This window comes from Schistosoma mansoni (assembly GCF_000237925.1).
Source record: "Schistosoma mansoni, WGS project CABG00000000 data, supercontig 0062, strain Puerto Rico, whole genome shotgun sequence".
Taxonomy (NCBI): Eukaryota; Metazoa; Platyhelminthes; class Trematoda; order Strigeidida; family Schistosomatidae; genus Schistosoma; species Schistosoma mansoni.
The window spans coordinates 1,519,085-1,540,923 of NW_017386029.1; the positions used below are offsets into that span (position 1 = coordinate 1,519,085).

The following is a 21,839-nucleotide window of genomic DNA, read 5'->3' on the forward strand; positions in this document are numbered from 1 at the left end:
CCTATCAGTTTTGCGCGCGAGCGCTTAACCACTAGACCACTGAGCCGGCATCCAACGGTGTTAATGTCTAACTTAAACCAATCCACGAAATTGAGCAACCATTCACCAATGTTGTCAGTGAGTTGATATCTCACAACAGACATGGTTGAACTCCACTGGTCACTGCTTTTCACTAGAACTCCAGGAAATACCTAGTGGAGCCAGTCACTAGTGAGCACATGATCATTATCAGAAGGGGGTTTTGTGGAGATTTTGGTAATGAAGTTCTAGTGAGAAGCAGTAACCAGTGGAGTTCAACCAGGTCTGTTGGGAGATATCAACTCACTGAAGACATTGGTGAATGGTTGCTCAAATTCGTGAATTATACATTTGTTTGATGAATATATGTATGTATATATGGCTTTTAATCTCCAACAAATATTATGATAGATTATAAATTTACTCCAATGACAAAGTTACCTATGTATTAACTCAGATGTGGTGATATATGGATGAGGTTCTGCTGAGATGAGAAGCATGATATTTGGTGCTTATTGGATATTTGTTTGCTTTCAAATAGTTGATATTCAATTTAATGATGTATAAATGTGTTCTTGTACAATTTTTCACATTCCGTGACGAAAGGGGTTTGGTATTGTCATGTTTCATATGTTGTGATATTTTAAAATAAATGTATACCTTATTTAAATAAGAAAGGGGAACGAGCTACAAGGGAAAATCTTCATATTCAATGAAAGAAAATTAGTCAGATTAATATAATGTGAATAATTGTCTAATCGTTAACAATACAAAAAGGATACAATATGCAGCTGTCGAAAACACTGTGAACAAATGATTAGCTAATTCAACACGTATTTCTAAGCTTGGTAAAGAATTATTCATTTCAGCTAAATTAAAAAGCCATGGTAATATATCTAAAAAGAGATACAATAAAAATAACAGCATGGATATTGTACATTTAAAGGAAAACCAACAGTTTAAACATGACTTTGGAGATTAATCAGTAATTAATCCATTATAAATATTTATTCAACAGAGGTCATTTAGTGCCTGAATATTTCAGTGGTAATATCTAAGGCAATGAAGTTGGGTGGTATGTTTTAAAATCCTGTAGGGAGAACCAGTTTTATCGGGATTTCAGGTATACCTTGCTGATGTAGATATATTTCCCTGCAAACTACCTCTAATCACCGAACAACTTAATATTAGTTATCCAAAGCACGAGACAAGTTCCCTAATTTTACTTCAAGTAATTTGCCTAACAAACATGAGAAGCTACGATCCATACTGAAAGCAATATATTACAGATAGCATTAGATGATTAGGAAATACTATCACGAGTCGTTTGAAGTTGAAAAAAATGACCTAATGAATCACAAATTGGTAATTAAACACTGACTTATTTACTAAAAAAGGAATTTTTTGAAAGTTATAACCGCTAAGAAGACCTCAGGTTATTTAATTTTATGAATAAGTTTTAGCTCTTTCTTGTAACGATAACCACGAGTACAATTTCTTCAAAGTTCGTACTCCACATGACCGTTGGCTCGAGATGGGGACAAAACAGGTGTGTGTCACTTCTCTTTTTTTTTCACTCAGTTCCCGACATGATGACAATATATGACTTAAGAGTAACTTCCAATTCAACAATATTTATGAACCGTTCATTTTTAGACAAAATATCTTTACATTTTTCATTCTAACGTATATCGATGGCTTGCTCACACTTTCAGGGGGACCATTCTTTCAAACAAAGATTGATTGTCTCAAATTTCCGTTTTTTCACATTTGTTTTATTTGACTCAATAAGTATGATAACCATATACACCCACGCGACTTAACAAAAGTGTTTACAAACGCTATTGTGAATTTAACTCCAGAGAAATCCAAGAAGAACCGTCAAAATGGATGGTACATTTTTCTCTGTGTCTTTCTTTTAAAAAAATGAGAGCCGACTACCATAGCATTCATACATCAAATAAATTTGGAGATGAAACGAGATATTATCGAAGCAAGACTTGTCGAGAGATTCACGGATGTATATGAGTGTCAGTTGTTCATTGTTTAAAAACTTTCTGTACATATTTTTCTGAATTTCACAAGTTGAATTCTTAAAAAATAGGGATATTATGGCATTGCCATCGGGCGCCACGTCTATTTCCATTGCCCCCAAATGCCCTGGTACGGCCGAGTGTGGGGAGAGTCCGTTCTCTCTCTCCAAATGCTCTCACATGGCCACGCAAATATATAGCCTCTGACAGGGAAGTTCTACTCACTGACTTCTCGTGGTGGGGGTGTTGTTCACGAAATTGAGAGGACGAGAAGCGAATGTCCGGCTCTTTAAACACGTCGGTGAACACGAAGGGTCCACCTAGGGGAGTCGGAAAACCCTCATTCCAAACCAATAGTGCACATGGACTCCAGGATCCTGGAGGAAAAAGTGGCGTATGAACCAATCGTTGGTCACCGGCTACCATAGGACTACATCACCTCACGATGCTCCACTGCCTTGTGGACTAGACCTTCAGGTCAAAGACTCCGGCTGTGGCCTTCTAAGAAAACCACCTGCTTCAGTTTGGGCACCTGGGCAGTATCACAGCCCTCACACAAATCAAATGAGATTTGTGAGGCGCATATTCATCTGGTTTTTCTTTGTACCGATAGTTATGTTTAAATAAATAAATAAATTGTTTTGAGAACACTACTGTAATCAAATAATATAGTATTGACTGAAGCGAGTATTGTCATCATTATGTTACTTACTATTTTGTTGAAAATTTTCACCACATATCGGAAGAAGACGATTAGTTAAATCTAGGAGATTATTGACTAATGTATTCCAAAACCGACGTTGTGAAATTATCAATCGATCCATTGTATAATCTATGCTTGTATTTTGTACATTAGAATTAAGTTGTTCATTGGAATTCCTTCGACCAACAACCAAATCATATTGTAAACTAAGTAAATCAAATGCCTTTTGAAAAGAAAAAGAAAAATATTGAAATAAATATTGTTCACTTTTAATTCTTATTCTGATTTTGAAAGAGCAAAGTTTAATGTCCAGAGAATACTTGACAGTGGTGAGTGACTCGGGTTACCGTTGGCAACTGAATCAGTAGGAGTATATGACACAGAATATGAATTAGAATACTGGGTAATGAGATGTTGAGTCAAGGCTTTAATCGATAGAAATTGGTTGCCTAGTTTGGAGCCTGCTGAGGTTCCAGAATTCAATTAAGCTGACCATCTGATATCGGCGTGGTGAGTTCGTTTTCTGTGTCCGTCGCTATAGTTATGCTCTCCTATTTGTCTTGCATCCCTCGAAAATTATACTTTACTCTATTCTTCTCATATTCAAACACGAACTTTAAAAAGATTACTGATTTACGTTTAAAAAAAGTACAATTTGTATTGGTAACGACAGTCAACTTTTATTCATTATGTTACAGTATATTAATGTTTGCAGGTGTTGGATTGTTAAACGTTGCTAAACGAAATACATGATGTAACCGACTCTAATTATCATTTTCTCAAAGCTGTGTTTTAAAAAACTGAAGTAAAGGAATCAGTTGTACATAATCGATATAGTTTCTATTCAGTATTATGGAAAAAGAGACGCTTAACGTTATTAGTTATGTAATACATACGAATAACAGAAATTACATGTAAACTTCTTACCATAATACGGTAATTAGCATATTCATTAGATGCGTTGTTTGTTAGTGTATCTGTTGTTGAAACTAAAGTTGTATCCATTGTTGTTGTAGAAGGAAAAGACGAAGAGTTTTCTACTCTAGAACCTCCAGAAGGATCACCACCACCAGCAACAATAGTAGCAGAAGAAGACACAGTCGAATTTAGATATGGTACACATATTAACATGAGGAAACTGTACAATGGACCAAGTGAACAACATAACACACTCCAATCAGCTTGATCCGGTGTAATACGTTTACGTTGACCGGTTAAATCATCTCTAGTCACTTGACTAATAAATGGCCATATTAATCCTAATAAATTTGATTTGCAAATATCATTATGTGTTGTGAATGTTGACGTTATTGAACTGGTATGTGAGATATCATTGTTACTATACGATCCACTGATAAATCGTAGAATTTCAATTAATCCATGAAGTAGATTAGCTACTGCTCGACGAACTGAACTATCAGCGCAACTTAAACATGGTCGTATTGCTGGAAGTAAAATTTCTTGTACAGCAATATCCAAATTAGTAGTTAAGCTATAAATTGAAAAAAAAGTGAAAAAGAGAACGAAAAAAAACTGTTATTAATCATATGTACTATCATCAAGTTATATCGTAAACTGACCGAAATTACAAATGTAAACCACTCAACGCTGAATGATCCGGTGTGGATTTAATGGTTAAACATTCGTTACAAGACCTGAATGCTCTGATATTCGATTCCTGGCGAGGTGATGAATGATTATTGTTGGGTCCAATACTAAAATGAAACAGCTATCCAGTCATCACTGATTTTCAATGGTAACCTAACTGAAATCAATTTGTGACGAATACAAACCATAAACATATCTGTTAAGACTGGGCGAATAAATAACAATGGGGGACTTTGAAAGCCATTTTCAGTCTCGGTTTATATATTTTTAACAACTGGTATTTTTCCATACTGTCCTAATTGTCAGTTTTCAACTCACTAACTGTTCCCATATCTTACCATTTGCCAATTTCAGTAAACTAATCATTAACTTATTAATCCGTTTTCTGCTCTAAATGTATATGTAGACTTAGTATTTACAATGCTTCATATTAGCATATTGATGTTTTTAAAAGTTAGAATTATAAACAATAACAGAATGAGATTCGCTAGTCTTCCTAGAGCCCTGTTGGTACATTTAGGATGGGTGAGAATTATGTATAGGCTCTGAATTGTTCGATACAAACAGTCCCCAGTGTTAGTAGAGAGAAAATAAAAAAGTAGTAACATTATCATTAATAATAATGATATTCAGTGTAGATTAGGACCGCTCTGTGTGGAAATATGGGCTAGTAACGCCGCTTGATTGCTTAAACTGAGGAGAATGGAATGAGATTCAAGTTAGCTGTTGGGAAACTCATTACTTGAAATTTTCAAATCGTGCAGGTATCATTGAATTAGGCACCATGAGTCTCGCGCCCTGAACGGCCGATTCTCAAGGATAATCTAAGTAAAATATATAAATAACCATGGAATTTACTGTCTACCATTGTTTGTTGGTGCACAGACCGAGTTGCGACACTACGAATCATCGTGGAACAATCAGTTGAGTGGAATTCGTCACTATACATCAACTTCATTGACTATGAGAAGGCGTTTGACAGTGTGGACAGGAGAAAATTATGGAAACTTCTTTGACACTATGGAGTTCCTCAGAAGATCGTCAACATTACCCGGAACTCATACGACGGATTACAGTGCAAATTTGTGCACGGAGGACAGCTGACAGATGCATTTTCAGTAAGGACCAGAGTCAGACAAGACTGTCTACTCTCCCCCTTCCTCTTTCTTCAGGTTGTCGGCTGGATTATGAAGACCTCGACATCTGAGGGAACGCACGGAATACAATGGTCATCTCAGAATCGATTAGACGATTTTGACTTCGCAGATGACCTAGCCTTCCTATCTCATACACACGAACAAATACAGACGAAGACAGCAAATGTAGCAGCAGCCTCTGCATCAATAGGCCTCAACATACACAAAGGAAAAATAAAGATTCTCAAATATAACGACAGTCAGTGACTTAGTTGTAATCAACGTACAAACTGTTAAAAATGTGCGGTAGCCCAAGTTTTTATAATATTGTGGCATGATGAGCAGAAATTGACAAGATAAACGGTAACGGATTTAAATTGACTGTGGTAACCATGATAATGAAGAAGACTAAAAACTGAAAATGTATTTCGAAGAGACAGAATGAAAGGGTAAAACTTAAGATTTAGAATAAGAAAAAGGGTTGGCAAATCTGGTTCATTGTGATCACTTTTGAGCAACATCACACAATACCTCCAATAAATGATCAAGGTTATTGATCAAACCCCAATCTCAGCTAAATAGTCTGCACGTACCAGCAAAGCTCAGACTAATAATTAATAACTTGATGAACTGATGCTACATTTCGGTTTGAACGACTGTATCTTATTTTCGACTTACTCTTGTACACTAATTAACATCGCCTGTCAAAGTAGGCGATAGTTAGGGAATACATAAACACATGTCCCAATACAATCAGAACACTATAATAGAATCTAAGATGTAACTGATAATTTTGAGGAAAAAATAAAGCATTATTGATAAAGAATGAGAAAACTTACCAAAGACACCAAGCTGTTAAATTTATACAATGAAGTGGGAAACCTTCACGTGCATGTAAAAATATAGCACTTGTCAACAGCATTCTTACTTGACCTATTTCTGATTTCTAAAATGTAATAAAAATTTTTACTCTTATTTATTTATTTATTAAAAGCTATTTATAAACTGAACGGTATAAATGTATCAAAATTGAATAATAGCTAGAAGCAGAAATATAGATGCACATTTCATCCTATACCTAATTCATCAGCAGAATGTAGTTGTATTTCAGTTATAGCAGATTTTCCGTTAGTACATGCCTACGTACTTTTATTTATTTATTTAAACACATAAATATTGGTACAAAGAGGCACCAGATATATATGCGCCACACAAATCTCATTTGATGCGTGTGAGGGCTGTGATACTGCCCGGATGCCCAGACCGCAGCAGGCGATTTTCTTAGGGGGCCACACCCGGAGCCTTCGACATAGAGGTCTGATCCACAAGTCAGTAGAGCGACGTCAGGAAATGCAGTCCCATGGTAGCCAGCGACCAATAATTGATTCATACGCCATTTGTTCCTTCAGGATACTGGAGCCCATGTGCACTATTGGTTTGGAATGAGGGTTTTCCGACTCCCCTAGGTGGACCCTCCGTGTCCACCAACACGGTTAAAGCGCCGGACATTCGCTTTTCGTCTTTTCAATTTTGTGAACAACACTCCCACCACGAGAAGTCAGTGAGTAGGACTTCCCTGGCAGAGGCTATATACGCGTGGCCATGTGAGTGCATTTCGAGAAGGAGAACGGATTCTCCCCACGCTCGGCCGTACCAGGACATTTGGGGGCTACGTGATTTACCCTAACTTTTTTTTGATAAACAAAATAATCTAATCCTTTTTTGAGTTATTGTGAACACATATATTTGACATTGTTAATTAGTTGACTTGTTAACTGTTTTTATATGAGCGTATGTTTGTTCAATAGTTATTCCATTGATAACTTGTCGTTAGCTAGCTTTTTCTATCTGATCATAAATGCTGAATCATATTGGATGAAAATGAGTTGGCTATTTCTACCACTCTAGTTCACATATATTTCGACTTGTTTCTGGTTTTTCGCCCGTATTACCAAATGTCTAAAGTATATACGTTATTCAAATACTTTATATGTTCGACTTTTTATATCTACGCTGTTATTAACGGGATTTGTCAACAGAAAATAAACAAAGTCATATAGGACATATTCACATTATTCTCGTCCAACTAGTTTAGGAAGTCAGCAACGGACGCTTAGTAGAGTTGATGTTCGCACTAACAATAGAACACAGTACTTTTCGTTACAAATGCCAATGTGTTATTCATTAAGCTACTGAATCCAGATAGCCATTACTAGCTTGTTCAACGAATATGGATTTTAATTCTAAACGAAGGAAAAATATCAATATGATTATCTTGTTGGCGTGTACTGTTGATCGATGTTAGTCAAAGATACATGTAAAGCTAGAAGTTAGTTTATTGCATATCACTATTAATATGAACTAAAGGATTTCAATAATTAAAGGTATAAAAAGCCGAAGAGTGCTTTAAACAGACTGAGTCGTTTCAAACTGAAATATTGTTTAGTGGCCACTGAAATGATGAAACCAATCTTTTATGAAAAATAGGTCGATTTGAATATTAGATTAGTTGGTTAAAAATTAGATTCAGGTCATAAAACAAATGTCATTCATTCATTGATCAATTAATTAACGTTACAGATCAATGAAAACACACTGTTTAACATCATTTATTTGACTTGAATATCATCTTAACGGTTTTTAGATCAGCACTGAACAAGTAATTGATTAAAAGTTTCAAAATGTTGATGTAATAAGCTAATGAATTACTGATTCATGGATGCAAGCGTATTCGACAACTTTCGACTATTGAAATGCCAAGTTAACAGACAACTAGAGATTCTTATTATAATGAACGAAAATTTGGGTAGGATATACCAATTTATTGTATTATAAGCAAAGATGGATCGTTGCTAGCAGTGGAATCCAGGACGCGCGTTTCGTCCTATTTGGGACTCGTTAGTTGGATGTACCTGCATCCGAAATAGGATGAAATGTACATCTTGGCTTCCACTGCTAGCCACCATCCATCTATGCTTATAATGCTTGTGATTTAAGGCAATATTGAGGCAATACGCACAGGATGCACATATGCCAATAAGAGATTGATCAATTGCAGATCTAAACATCAATAGGAAGATTTAAGCAAACAATACCAAGTCAATTTATTGTATTACGCAAAATCACATAACTGAATTTGTATAATATGCTATTTGCATATCTTCCTTTAGTTGTCCCTTACAACTTCATCGTTCTCCTATTTCTGTTATTATTTCAATTGTTTCATGTTTTAGTATATCTCTTCATTTTCCCTTTCTGTCTATAGGAATTCTACTTTCAGTTCCTGATACATACTACTTATATCTGTCTGTACGAGTGGCATACACCACAGCGGTATTTCAATTTTCCTGTGACAAGACATTACTTCTAATTTTTTTATATACTATAAGAGTACCTTAAAGCCTAATGGATGAATACGATATGAGGTTATATAATCAATATTATGAGATCAGTAAACAATTTAGATTTTCATTTCGTTCCGATTGCAAATCTCCCATTTTAATGTAGATTGTATTAGCTGTTTACAACTTTTTTCTCAGAAAGCAATATTTCACTCAATGAAAATACTCCTAAGGAAACATATGGAACTCAAAACAACTGTAAAACAACACCAAGGTCAGAATATGAACGTAAAAACTGTTCTACTGTAAAGAGCTGAAACTTGGAGAAATACCACAACCATCATCAAAATGGTACAAGTATTTATAAACAGTTGTCTACGCAAGATACTAAATGTCTTTTGGCCGGAAACCATCAGCAACAACCTACTGTGGGAGAGAAAAAGCCATATTCCAGTTGAGGAGGAAATTAGGAAAAGACGTTGGGAGTGGATTAGACATACATTACGGAATTCACCAAAGTGCATGACGAGGCAAGCATTAACTTGGAATCTTGAAGGGAGACAGAAGGAAGAAGGCCGAAAAACACACTGAGTCGGGAGTTGGAAGCAGGATGAATAGCAACTGGAAACAGCTGGAAAGGATCTTCCAGGACAGAGTTCAATGGGGAGTGCTGGTAGGCAGCATATGCTCCTCCATGAGGGGTAAGGCGAGTAAGGAAGTAGGCAACATTGCATTAAATTAAAATAAATTGTTCATATTGAGGTTTTCACTTCACGTACCGATTGTGTAGAAGAAAGCAAACAGCAATAACCAGCTAAGAGTCCAGTTTGCATAGAACTGTGATCATATTCATAATCTGAAATATAATAATAATAAATAATCATGAAAGAGGAATATTTAGACACAGTATTTCCCATCCCTGAAAAGTTTATTCAAAAAGACAATGTTAACAATAAATTGAAGTTTCATTAGCTAGCTGGAATAATGATGAGCCAGAATCACAGTCTTTCTAAATGATAAACGTTGAAATATTTTAAAATATCATTAGTTAACTTTTTGCAGATACACGATAATCGATATAAAAACATAAAAATGAAATATATGTAGAGTAGATAGAGTAAGGCTAGTAGTGGAATATAGGACGCGCATTTCATCCTATTAGGGACTCGTCAGCTGAATGTGCTTGTATCACAGAACTGATGTTCACTCTGGGACTCGAACGGAGTACAATAAATGTGAGACGGAGGTACATCCAAATGACAATTCCCAAATAGGTAGAAACGCGAGCGTCCTGGATTCTACTGCTAGCTATATTTCATATATACTAAATCGTATCGTAATGGCTATGTCAAGGTGATCTTCACCGAATGCGCGTATATCAACCAGCGCTACAAATTTCGGTTAAAATATCAACAACGGGACAATCCAAACAACTTCTAATGGAATCAATGAAGCGCATTCTTTTACAAATGAATAACATTTAGCTATCCTTTAACTTGTGAAATTACTTAACAGATAGAATGTGTACAACCACCGAAGACTACGGACACAGGAATACTATTTCGTATTTCACTACCAATTAGTATCAGTACAAAAATAACAACTGCCAAAACAACATGTCCAGGTGAATTTAAACAAAAATGGAATAATATTAGATGATACTTCGACAGTAGATATGTGCTAGTATAGGATTAATCTGGAAGAGAGCTACGGACGGTCACACAAAAGCATCATGTCAGTAGATTAAGTCACCGATTGTTGAGTTTGAGTAATTTTTGTGGGCACAAACTACTTCTACGTGGTTTTATTCCGAGCGACTCAGTCAGTCAGTCAGTTACAACGTAGAACTTCGTACGTACGTACATCAGTTCGAGTTGCCATACCACATTAGCACACAGATACAGTTGTCCATTCAAATCCCATATTGGTAGAAGTAGTAAGAGTATAAGTATTATGTGAAAGATAAGGGTTTGTAGATGTTATTGAAGGAGCATAATACGGTGAAATAAATTTGGAAAGAGAAAAAGGATACGGACATGAAGAATTCAGATTAGAATTTGGGAGAACACAAAGAGTGGATGCACCTTCGCCATGGCAAACGATTTTGAGCCATGTCATTCAAGGTCTCTAACCATCGGTTGCTATCATCTCGCGAATCCCAACCAGGTAGTCTACACCTACCAACATGGCTCAGTCCACTTGTCAGCGACTTCATGGATTTATGCCATGTTTCGGTCTGGCCTCCCCTAGCTTTCTTCCAACCTGCTCCTACACCGTAAAACATTGCACTTCGGGGCAGTCGGTGGTTGGGCATACGTAACACATGTCCCAGCCATCTCAACTAATGAAGTTTTACTACTTCATCAATCGACTTGCCATCCTTACCTAGTAACCGTTTCCTAACAACTGCATTACTTACTCGGTGGTCCCAGGATATACGAGCAATGCTTCGAAGACACCTATGATCGAATACACGTAACCTACGAATATCCTCTACTCTTAACGCCCATGTTTCACAACCATAAAGTAGAACAGAACGAACTGCTGCGTAGTAAACCCGTCCTTTGGTCGCTAGACGGACATCTCGCTTACACCATAAATGACGCAAGTTGGCAAAAGCTAGAAAAGCCTTCTGTATCCGTGCTGAGATTTCGTCACACACCAGACCATAAGGGCTGATGAGACTCCCAAGATAAGTGAAGCGGTCAACACGCTCAACTACTTCACTCCCTATCATTAGTTCAGGTGCCGATGCAACCCAATCCTGAAGTAACATTTTGCACTTCGAGGGAGAGAATCGCATCCCAAACATGCCTGCATTGTTGCTTATAGTGGTCAGAAGACTCTGCATTTTGTCAGCGTCTTCACCGAATAAAACTATGTCGTCGGCGTATTCTAAGTCAACAAGTGAGTCTCTCGATAAGAGTTCAAATCCTGGAGATTTAGATTATGAAATTGTCATCTCTAAAAGCATTTAAGTTAAACAAGAATGGACAGCCCTGACAAACACCACTTGAGGTAATCAATTCTGATGACAGTTCACCATAAGCTCTAACTCGACCAGTTGTGTTCGAGTAGAGAGCCTTTATAAGGTTAATGTACTTCTTTGGTACTCCTTTCAGTGACAAACACTGCCATAGAACCTCACGATGAAGGGAGTCGAATGCCGCCCTAATGTCGAGAAATACCACGATTTTGTGGCGTCTGAATGTGTGTCTATGTTCTAGGACCTGACGTAGAGTGAATATCTGGTCTATACAACCACGTCCAGGTCGAAAACCAGCCTGGTTTTCTCTAGTTTGCTCTTCACGAGCTTTGGTTAGGTGCCTAAGTATTATTGAAGCTAATATTTTAGATACCATATTAGTCAAACTGATCCCTCTGTGATTGTCACAAGAGGACTTTTGTTCTTTCTTATAGACTGGCACAATCAGTGATTGGGACCAGTCAGATGGAATTACGTCCAGTTCCCAGATTCTACCTAAGACCTCAGTCAATCTCGCTGCTAGTACTGGACCACCATCCTTAAAAATCTCAGGGGTAAACCTGTCAGGGCCTGCGGCTCTCCCTCGCTTTAGATTTCCCATAGCTTTTTCAACCTCGCAGAGGGTTGGAGGACTTACCTCAATTTGCCATTCAGGACGACTGGGGATCGTGGGTAACTGAAGTGTGGCTGAAGGCCAGTTGAACTGATCCCTAAAGTGTTCTGCCCATCAATCCAATCTCCTGGATTGAGAATGAATGATATGTCCATCTTTGTCTGAGATAGTTTCGCTAATAGTTGGGTTCCTAATACCGATTTCTTTAACTAGTCTGAATAGCTGTCTGCTGTTACCTATTGCCGCTGCCTTTTCCATCTCTCTTGCTTTCGCTACCCACCACTGTTTGTGATCATTATGTAGGCTTCTTATTAGCCTGCGCTTAAGCTGACTCCTCTCTTCGTTATGTTCAGAGCCAGGTGGGATGAGTTATCGAGCATCTATCAGTGTGGTAGATGCTGCCGAGATCCAGTGTTTCTCCCTGACCTTATGTCTTACCTCACTAGCGGATATCACTGCTGTTTCCACAGCTTTACGGATGTCATTCCACGCTGCTTCGGGGTGGGCACAACTTACATGTCTGTCTAACTGTTTTTCCAGTTGTTCCTGAAATATATTCTTAGCTTGCTTATCATTAAGTAGAACCCTTAGAGGCTTCCCTGCAGTGTCTTTCCTACGTCCAGTAAGACGCAGACAGATACGTGCTCGCACTAGAGCATGATCTGAGTCTAAACATGTGCCCCAGAATGAGCGACAGTCTTCTATCGAGCCCCTCCATCGGTGGCTGATAGCGATGTGATCTAATTGGGTCCAACGTTGGGACGAATTCGGGGGTCGCCATATCAAAAGATGTTTTTCCTTACGCTTAAAGTTAGTATTCGCAAGAAATAGGCGGTTATCTGAGCACAGCTGCAACAGACGGTCGCCATTATCTGTCCTTTTAGCCACGACACCATAAGATCCACCTAGGTGTCTTTCCCTTTCACTTAGTTTACCTACTTGAGCATTAAAGTCACTAGCCACTATTACTACATCAGAACGCCTAGCTTTTCGGAGAAGGTCAGAAAGTTTCATGTAAAACTCATCTTTTATATCGTCTGAGTTGCAGTCAGTGGGAGAGTAGGTAGAGACGACGAAGAGGAAACGACGAGTTTCCCTATCTTTCCGAGTCCTTACTGATCCGTTTAGTCGGACAGCGCATAGACGACTGTCTACTGAGATCCAGTCTAAAAGAGCTAGTTCTGCCCTAGGACTTAATGCTATACCTACTCCAGCGAGGCCACGGGAAGCAGCATCAGGGCTTCCAGATACACGAAGCGTGTATCGAGATGGTTCTTTATTATGACATAGTGAGGTCAAATGAATGATACTACTCGGATCTTGTATGCGCGTTTCGGAGACGCAGCACACATCGATGGTGTAAGATTCTAGAGTCCTAGCTAAGGAAGCCTGTTGTCTTATTTAGCACAATGTTCGGACATTAAAAGTTCCTACATGTAGTTTAGAGCGTGGTTTCAGGAGACCAGGAATAACGTTCCGTGTACTTGAATCGTTTGCCCTAGCGGTGCAAGGGGATAAAAGGACGTGGGAAAGATTAGTCGTGCAGATAAGAGAGTTATTAGGACGTGTAGGAAGGATTTGAAAGTGACCAACTTGGTCTCGTGTGCAGTTACGGGTATGAGGGTTAATATCACTTCCTGGCTGCCCACACCGTGGAAGGGTATTTCTTGAGGGACCTGAAAAAGAAGTCGGATTAGTGTTGGTCTTAACGACCTGGGAGCGTGACCGCAGTGCCCAAGGGACAACTGCTTGAGGCCGGTCACGCACGGCCTTTTTGTGGGGGATTTTTGACGTGTTAGCTCCGTTCTTCAAAGGACCTTACCGCCGGAGACGGAAATCCGTGGGGTAAGGCGAAGTGTGCATTTTTAGGGTCGACCTTTTCTAACCTCGCCCCTCCTTGTGGGAAGGCAGCATCGCTGTTATGCTGGTTGTCTGAGGGAAACACCTTACTGCCGTCACACCTCTGTACAGTCGGCAGTACGACTTCGCCTTCGGACCTTGGGATTGCTGCTTTTAGTCTTACCGCTCTTCAACCGACCTTCTGGCATGGTAGGACCTCGAGGAACGATTGTTCCAGCCAGCATAGCTCGATTGGTTCATCACGATAGGCAAGCCCAACCACCACGTCAAGGTAGCAGGAACGGTCGGGCGACTATAGTAGATAATGAGTTACCTGGCCCAGAACTAATCATATTAATTTTTAAAGTAACTTAATACTTTCTCATTGTGTAAACTTATCTTCTTTTCGAGAATAATAATGTATGTGTTTAATGTTTCCAACTAACGCTGATACAATTGCTATTTCTATTACGCTGCAATGTGTCTTGATATCTTAACTTGCTGTTCTAATATAGTGTGGCGACTTAAACCACTGACCATGAATATTAGGGTTCTACTTTGTTTATGAATAATTGATTGAGCACGAAAAAGTCTGGTTCTATATAGAGTTCTTCAACCACCGCCTATACATACACACAGAATAATCTAACTGGTTAGTTTAGGTGAGTTTCACCCATATTTAACGCGGAAAATGAAAAAATACGATCTATTAATTTATAGCAAGCTACCTAATATGGAAAATACGTTTCGCAACTCTACTAATGAATATGTAATTCAGTGATCGATCAACCAAGCTATTACAACAAACAGGACAGAAACTTATACAACTGTATCTATTCAAGTTGACTAATCACTAAGTAAAGTAAAAAATACGATTTTATATAAAACGACTATAGTATACGGCCCCCAAATGCCCTGGTATGACCGAGAGTGGGAAGAGTCCGCTCTCCCTCTCCAAATGCTCTCATATGGCCAGCGAATATATAGCCTCTGACAGGGAAGTCCTACTCACTGACTTCTCGTGACATTACTGTTGTTTACGAAATTGAGAGGACGAAAAGCGAATGTCCGGCGCTTTAACCGGGTTGGTGGACACGGAGGGTGCATCTAGGGGAGTTGGAAAACCCTGATTCCAAACCAATGGTGTACATGAGCTCCAGTATCCTGAGGGAACAAATGGCGTATGAATCAATCGTTGATCACCGGCTACCATGGGAATGCATCTCCTCACAATGCTCCACTGCCTTATGGATCAGATCTTTCGGTCAAAGGCTCCGGGTGTGGCCCCCTAAGAAAACCACCTGCTTCAGTTTGGACACCTGGGCAGTATCACGGCCCTCAAGCAAATCGAATGAGATTTGTGTGGCGCATATATATCTGGTGCTTCCTTGTACCAATATTTATGTGTTTAAATAAATAATAAATAATACGTATCCTTAAACTTGCGGATATCGTTTTTAAAGTGCAAAGTCAATCATAAGGAAAACTGTAGTAAATAGATAAATCAATAAATCACGAAATTGTACATAAATTTTGGTAGTGAATATTCTCAATCGGAACAATTTATAATCCTTTGTGATGATAGCAGGTAGTCGAATACCTCCAACCACCGTCTAACATCTTAACATAGTGCATAGGATGTTGAGTCGCCTAGACTAGGCCAAATCGTGATTTGATTAATAAAATTGTATCTGCACTAAGAAGGACCTGAGACACATGAAATTAATTACTACTCAATCGTAAATTTGATGATAGCTTCAATAAAGCCTTCAAATGACTATCAGAGATAAACCAAACAATCTTCAGCATGGTGATAAAATTATTCAGTACCGGACAGATTTCTGAAATCCGGCTAAACAACATCTAATAATTTGGAACTATATACTTTTGACACCTATTTTGTCTATTTAGTTCTGCGATGGATACATGAAAGAGTTAATTTACACAAACGGCAAACATGATTAGAGCACAAAACTTAAAACTTGATATGATGGACACGACTGCCCCCTCAACCTAACATCAATATCTGTTTGATTTTAAGTTAGTTGAGGATGGAAATTCCAAAAAATGAGTCTCCCATCCGTTTAATACAACAAGTGAATTATTTTTATTGTGAAAAATCAACTACTTATGAGTAGATTGATTCGTGTAGTACAAATAAAACGGATTGGTCAGTAGAGATTAAAATTCTAACTATGAACTAAAATCTAATTTCATGGCATAAAACTTACTTCCATGTTCTGTTTGTTTCATTAATTTGACTTTAAAATGTGGTGCAATTAGTTTTGATACACCATCTGATTTTAATGCATTACCAATTGAAACAAGAAATCGACATACTGAAAAAGCTACTTTAAAATTATTCGATTGTAATGTTTCTGTGCATGGATAAGCGAAATATTCATCAAATTGATGCTATGGAAAAATGATAAGAACAAATCAATCAAATGAGTTATATGATGACAAAATATAATAAAAGCGATGAAACAACGAAATTCAATAGGAATTATTATGTACACTTGGAAATGATCAGTAGGGGAGACATATTTCCACTGTTAGCAAAAAAGTGTTGTTTTTTCAAAACACAGTAAATCGTTATATAAATATTTCCAAAGGGGGGAATTCGTTATAAACTGAGATTGGTTTCAAAATCATTGGAAATCAAGGAGTATTGGATAATCATCTCGTTCTGCTTTATAACTTTGCATATTGAAAATGAGTAACTGTCAGTCAGTACACACACTGCATCAAACATATGACCATCAAGTCTAGGAGTCAAAATGATACTGTCAAGTTACTGGAGTTGAAATCTCATGATTTAAATTCAGTGGTGTCGTGATATCCAGTGACCAATGCTTATCCAAGTCATTGATGGGTGGTGACTTGTTGAGTAAAGCATTAGACTTTATACTAATAATTCGTAAGTTCGAACGCCGTTTGACTTACTGAGGTTTGGGGAGTATCAATAACCAGCGGATAAACCATGTAACTCAAAGCCAGGTAAATGGACCTTTAGATTTTAAATGATAATGTCTCATCCCGATTTGTTCGAAATTCACAGGTCACAGCCTCCCATTAAAACCTCAGAAAAATCATATCAAAACTCATTACCGTTAAAAATTTGTATTATCATCTCATGTAATTATCTAGAGGTTTTGTATAATTTGAAGATCACGCTACGTATAGAAAATCACTGAATTTAAAATTAATGGTCTAAATACATCGTGTCTGTCATAAGATACGAATCTCATTTGTTCGATATCATCAGCGACCAACGGTGAACATTGTTAAAGATGCCTGTCACGTAAACGAGAAAAGCTATCCACTGTTAATCGGGTTTAATTAATTAACTCTTCACGTGGTGTCAGTTGGCTGTTGTTAACATCGACAATTTCGATTTTAAATAACTGTTGTATCTGATATTCAATCATTTTTTCGTTCATTTAGTGAATGAAATGTTAGATATTCATATGATATTTTCAATAAAGATTTCATTTGCTATATGAAGTTATTCACAAATATCTGCTTTGAACATGTCAGCGTGGCACAGCCCAACATGATATATGAACGACAAAAACACGGTGAAAGTTAGGTTTCGAAATAAAATCTCTAACATTCAGCGCCTCATCTCCATATGAAAGGTAAAATGATCGAATGTGTTGGATGCAATGTACTGAACATTGGTAACGTTCCCGGATAACCTCAATCGTGTGTCTATTTTAAATTGAGAATGACCTTTAAATTTGAAAAAATTCCAAAGTTTACAGTTTGTAAGTTTTATATTTTAAAAGATAGAAGAGAAAACCAATTGATGGAAGACAACAGTGGTAAGTTGACGTTTCAGACAAACAGGTACTTAAAGCGTGTCAAAGGAATAAGATAGTTCCCCCTTCCCCGTAATTCAATAGAATTCGTTCGCATTTGGATTAATTGAGGATACACAAAACTCATCTCTTCACAACACAAAATTGGTAAAATACACATTGTTTCGATTAATTAGACTCACTTTAATTACATCATCAAAACAACCATTAGCATAATCCAAGTCAAGGAATGATTTCATTTTTAAACAAAGATCACCATTATTACAATAAGGCAATTGTTCTAGCAAGTCAATTAATTTACAAATTAAATGTTTATCAAACCATTGTTTTGCTATCCACTTATCGATTTGACATATATGACTAGCGTAAAATGATTGTTCCAAATCACCAGTTTGATTTGATGATAATGTTGATGGTATGGTTGACGTTGACATGTCTGACTTACATATATATTTCATCATTTCTGATAGTAATTCAAAACTATCTTGTCCAAGAATTATTGAAGCATCAATGAAATTTAACGTGTTGTTGTTGGTAATGATGGCGGCAGTAGTAGTGGGGGAAGATTTCATTAAGTCAGGTTCTGTGTGATTCATAGTGTGGAGAATAAAAAACAAAAAAAGCTTTTTTAGATAGATAAAACAAATAGGTAAATAACACAAACGGCAAACAACAGTAATATATCAGTAAAGGGTTGTGATGACTGTCGAATTTTATCTATATCAAGAACCGAGTTAAGTTAGACAGTCATTGAAAATATGGAAGAACTGAACAACTGCTTCGTCCCAATGTGCTACTCCTCAGCTATGGGCATCCATGGTGCCTTGACCGATAATAGAAAACCAGGACGTCCAGTATCTCACTCCAACATTTAACCTCTAGACCACTGAATAGTTAGCCAATGATGTGTAAGTTTAACTTCAGTCAGTCCACAAAATTGTCTTTGAGGAGTACTTTTTTTCAGACCTGACACGGCTAAACTCCACTGGTCACTAAAATTCCAGGAGTAACCTCTAGAAGCTGGTCGCTAATGAGGACATAAATAGCAGTATAGGGTTATGGAGATTGTCGAAATTTATCGACATCAAGAAGGGATTTCAGTTAGGCAACCATTACAAACTTGGAAGCACTGGGCGGCCATTTTTTTCTTAGTATGGAACTCCCCACTAGTATGCATCCATGACCCCGCGATCGCGTGTTCCATGAGTGTTTAATTTAGGTCGATTTGTAGCATCAATAACATAGTAGTATAACTGACATAAGAAAATGTCACAATATACCAGTAATTCTTGATAAAATATAAAAAACCTACATTTTTATGGATAAAACAAATAAAAAGGAAGTCTGATATAGTCAAATCTTAATTCCACTAACGTGTCATTGACCCATAAGATACTTACATCTTGTAACTGCCTACTTTTGCGCTTAATATTTTATATATGGGTACATGGTCATTTTTATTTATTAAGGTAACGCAAGTACATAATTCATTCGTGTAAGGGAGTTGTTGTTTGGTCAGCCACATTTTATAGCATTAGATATCGTCTATGGACTAGTAATTCAATAACTATTTCGACAATTCAGAAAGTGTTCGCCGTCAGTCTTCAACTGATTGCGAAGTTGATCGATGTAACGCCATTACAATTAAAATACCATATACCAAGCTTGCTTGAGGACAGAAAAGTATATGTAAGTTCATATTATCGATCGTAGCTACACTGACTACCACAGAATGTACAGCTGATCCGGGTGGTTGGCAACAGTGATGCCGATATCGATGAAATCGCAAAATAGGCTGACCGGATTTTCCGAGGAGACAAAGCAAACGAGCCCCAAGTGGATGAGACGAAAATAGACAGGGTCAGAACATTATGGAAAACAGTAAATGATTTGCCGCAAAAACTAACGAAATTGACGTCAAACGACAGACTACAAAGGTAGTTACGATCACGTTCAAGGTGCTCAGCCGTGTTTATATGTTGGTATTATATGGCGAGAGAACGAGATTTAGACCACCCCATATATTTAAGATCACACAAAATGAGAACCAGCTTGCCAGTCTTCCATGATGAATTCTGGACCGGTGCGACTTAATGGAACAGTCGTTTGTTTTGTGTCCAGGACCGAATGACAGGTGCAGGATTTCTAGCAGATACTAAGGCTGAAATAAGTGTCATGCCAACTGTATGCAAAAGGAATGGAAGAAGGTGCAGGCAAATCATTACTGAATACAAAGATACTGTCTGTTAAATAAGTTAATTAAAGGGTTTAGTAAATTTAACCATATACAAACACAAGTGAGGGTGAGTGTTATAACAGATTTTTGAAACATTGGTGGTCAGTTTTTGAATATGTAGCGATTCTATTGGTGGTGTATAAATAAGTTTAAAAATCTCCACAGAATGATCAGAAACAAAGGGCATTTTGACTACCAGCATAAGTACCTCTTTTATTCATTTATTTGTCATTCTATACTCATACATATTATGTGTGTATCTGTATACTTATTACCTTATACATATTTCCTTGATCGCACTATTCGCTGTTTATTTTGAGTGACATTGACGCTTATAATGAATAATATTTTGAATAGTGTTTTGCCTGCTCTGTTTTGCATTCTTTATTGTCTGTTTATATTAACAGCTGCATGAAATCTACGTAACCAAAATCACTCTTGCATTTCACTTGTTTTATTCCGTTATACGCTAACGCGATTAAGTCCATGACAGTATACTACATTATTGAGTTTATAGGTATCATTACCAAGGTTTGACTAAATAATTTCGAGTTACGAAACATCAGGAAATCTAATTTTTCTACTCATTGGGATATTACAAATATATTACTTTATTTATGGTATACAGCATTATTCAACGACTTATAATTCATCATATGTCCGTGATACTAAATACAGTCAATAGTTGGCACTAAATTGATGAGCACATACTTTTCAGGGCCGAAATTAGTATTTCACTAAGATACAATCTAAGTGTCAAAGTTCGAGTAAACCATATTCAATGTTATCCATGACTATAATAAATTACTTGATGAGCAGAGAAAAAAAAGAATTAACTGAACTAATTAGTTAACATATATGAGTTTATTACTCTTACCTTTAAAGGTGAAATTCTTTCGCAAAAGACGTTCAAATTCTGAAGTTGAATTACGATAAGCATGAAGTAGATTTTGAACAGATAACCATGAACTTTCATCAGGATTTGATTTTTTTATTAATGATAATAATAACCAAGCGTGAAGAAATGGTGCTAAATAATATAAAGTATTTAAATAAAGCAATACCATATCAGGTGCGACCTCATCTTTAGTATTTTGACGTGCCTAAAAATAGAGAGAGGAACGAATATTGAAAGAGTTGGAAAGGGCCTTATAGAAAGTTTGCTGTAATGAGCAACTAGATTACTGTGCGTATATATTCGCATTATCATAATATTTCGCCTAACTAATGTCATACGACTTACTATTCTTAATGTTTCCAGTTTATTAATTACAGTTTGGTCTATTCACAGTCACATATCGCTCAATTATGTACGATTTTTATTTTTCACCTTACGGTGTAATGCCGTTCGGGATGTCTGTATCTAAACCACGTTTATTCAAAATATGAATAGAAGTTGATTGCTGAGTTTTGGACTTAAGGCAGGGGATAGAGAGAAGTTTACGGACAACAGACTTTATCTGCGTTAGCTCAAATTCAATGGTGCTGATCGAGCATTTAAC

At 37.2% G+C, this 21,839-nt stretch overlaps 1 protein-coding gene across 1 annotated transcript in view; it reads right to left on the reverse strand.

Moving 5' to 3' along the window:
• The window catches only part of Smp_155030 (hypothetical protein), a gene marked incomplete at both ends in the record, with an annotated part of 49,723 nt that overhangs the window by 1,002 nt on the left and 26,882 nt on the right, over nt 1-21,839 (reverse strand). The window contains 8 exons of the mRNA XM_018790573.1: nt 801-914; nt 2,764-2,977; nt 3,682-4,246; nt 6,338-6,444; nt 9,619-9,695; nt 16,509-16,692; nt 18,284-18,684; nt 21,215-21,440. Of these exons, the coding sequence (XP_018646202.1) occupies nt 801-914; nt 2,764-2,977; nt 3,682-4,246; nt 6,338-6,444; nt 9,619-9,695; nt 16,509-16,692; nt 18,284-18,684; nt 21,215-21,440 (1,888 nt within the window). The remainder of the gene's footprint in view (nt 1-800; nt 915-2,763; nt 2,978-3,681; nt 4,247-6,337; nt 6,445-9,618; nt 9,696-16,508; nt 16,693-18,283; nt 18,685-21,214; nt 21,441-21,839) is intronic.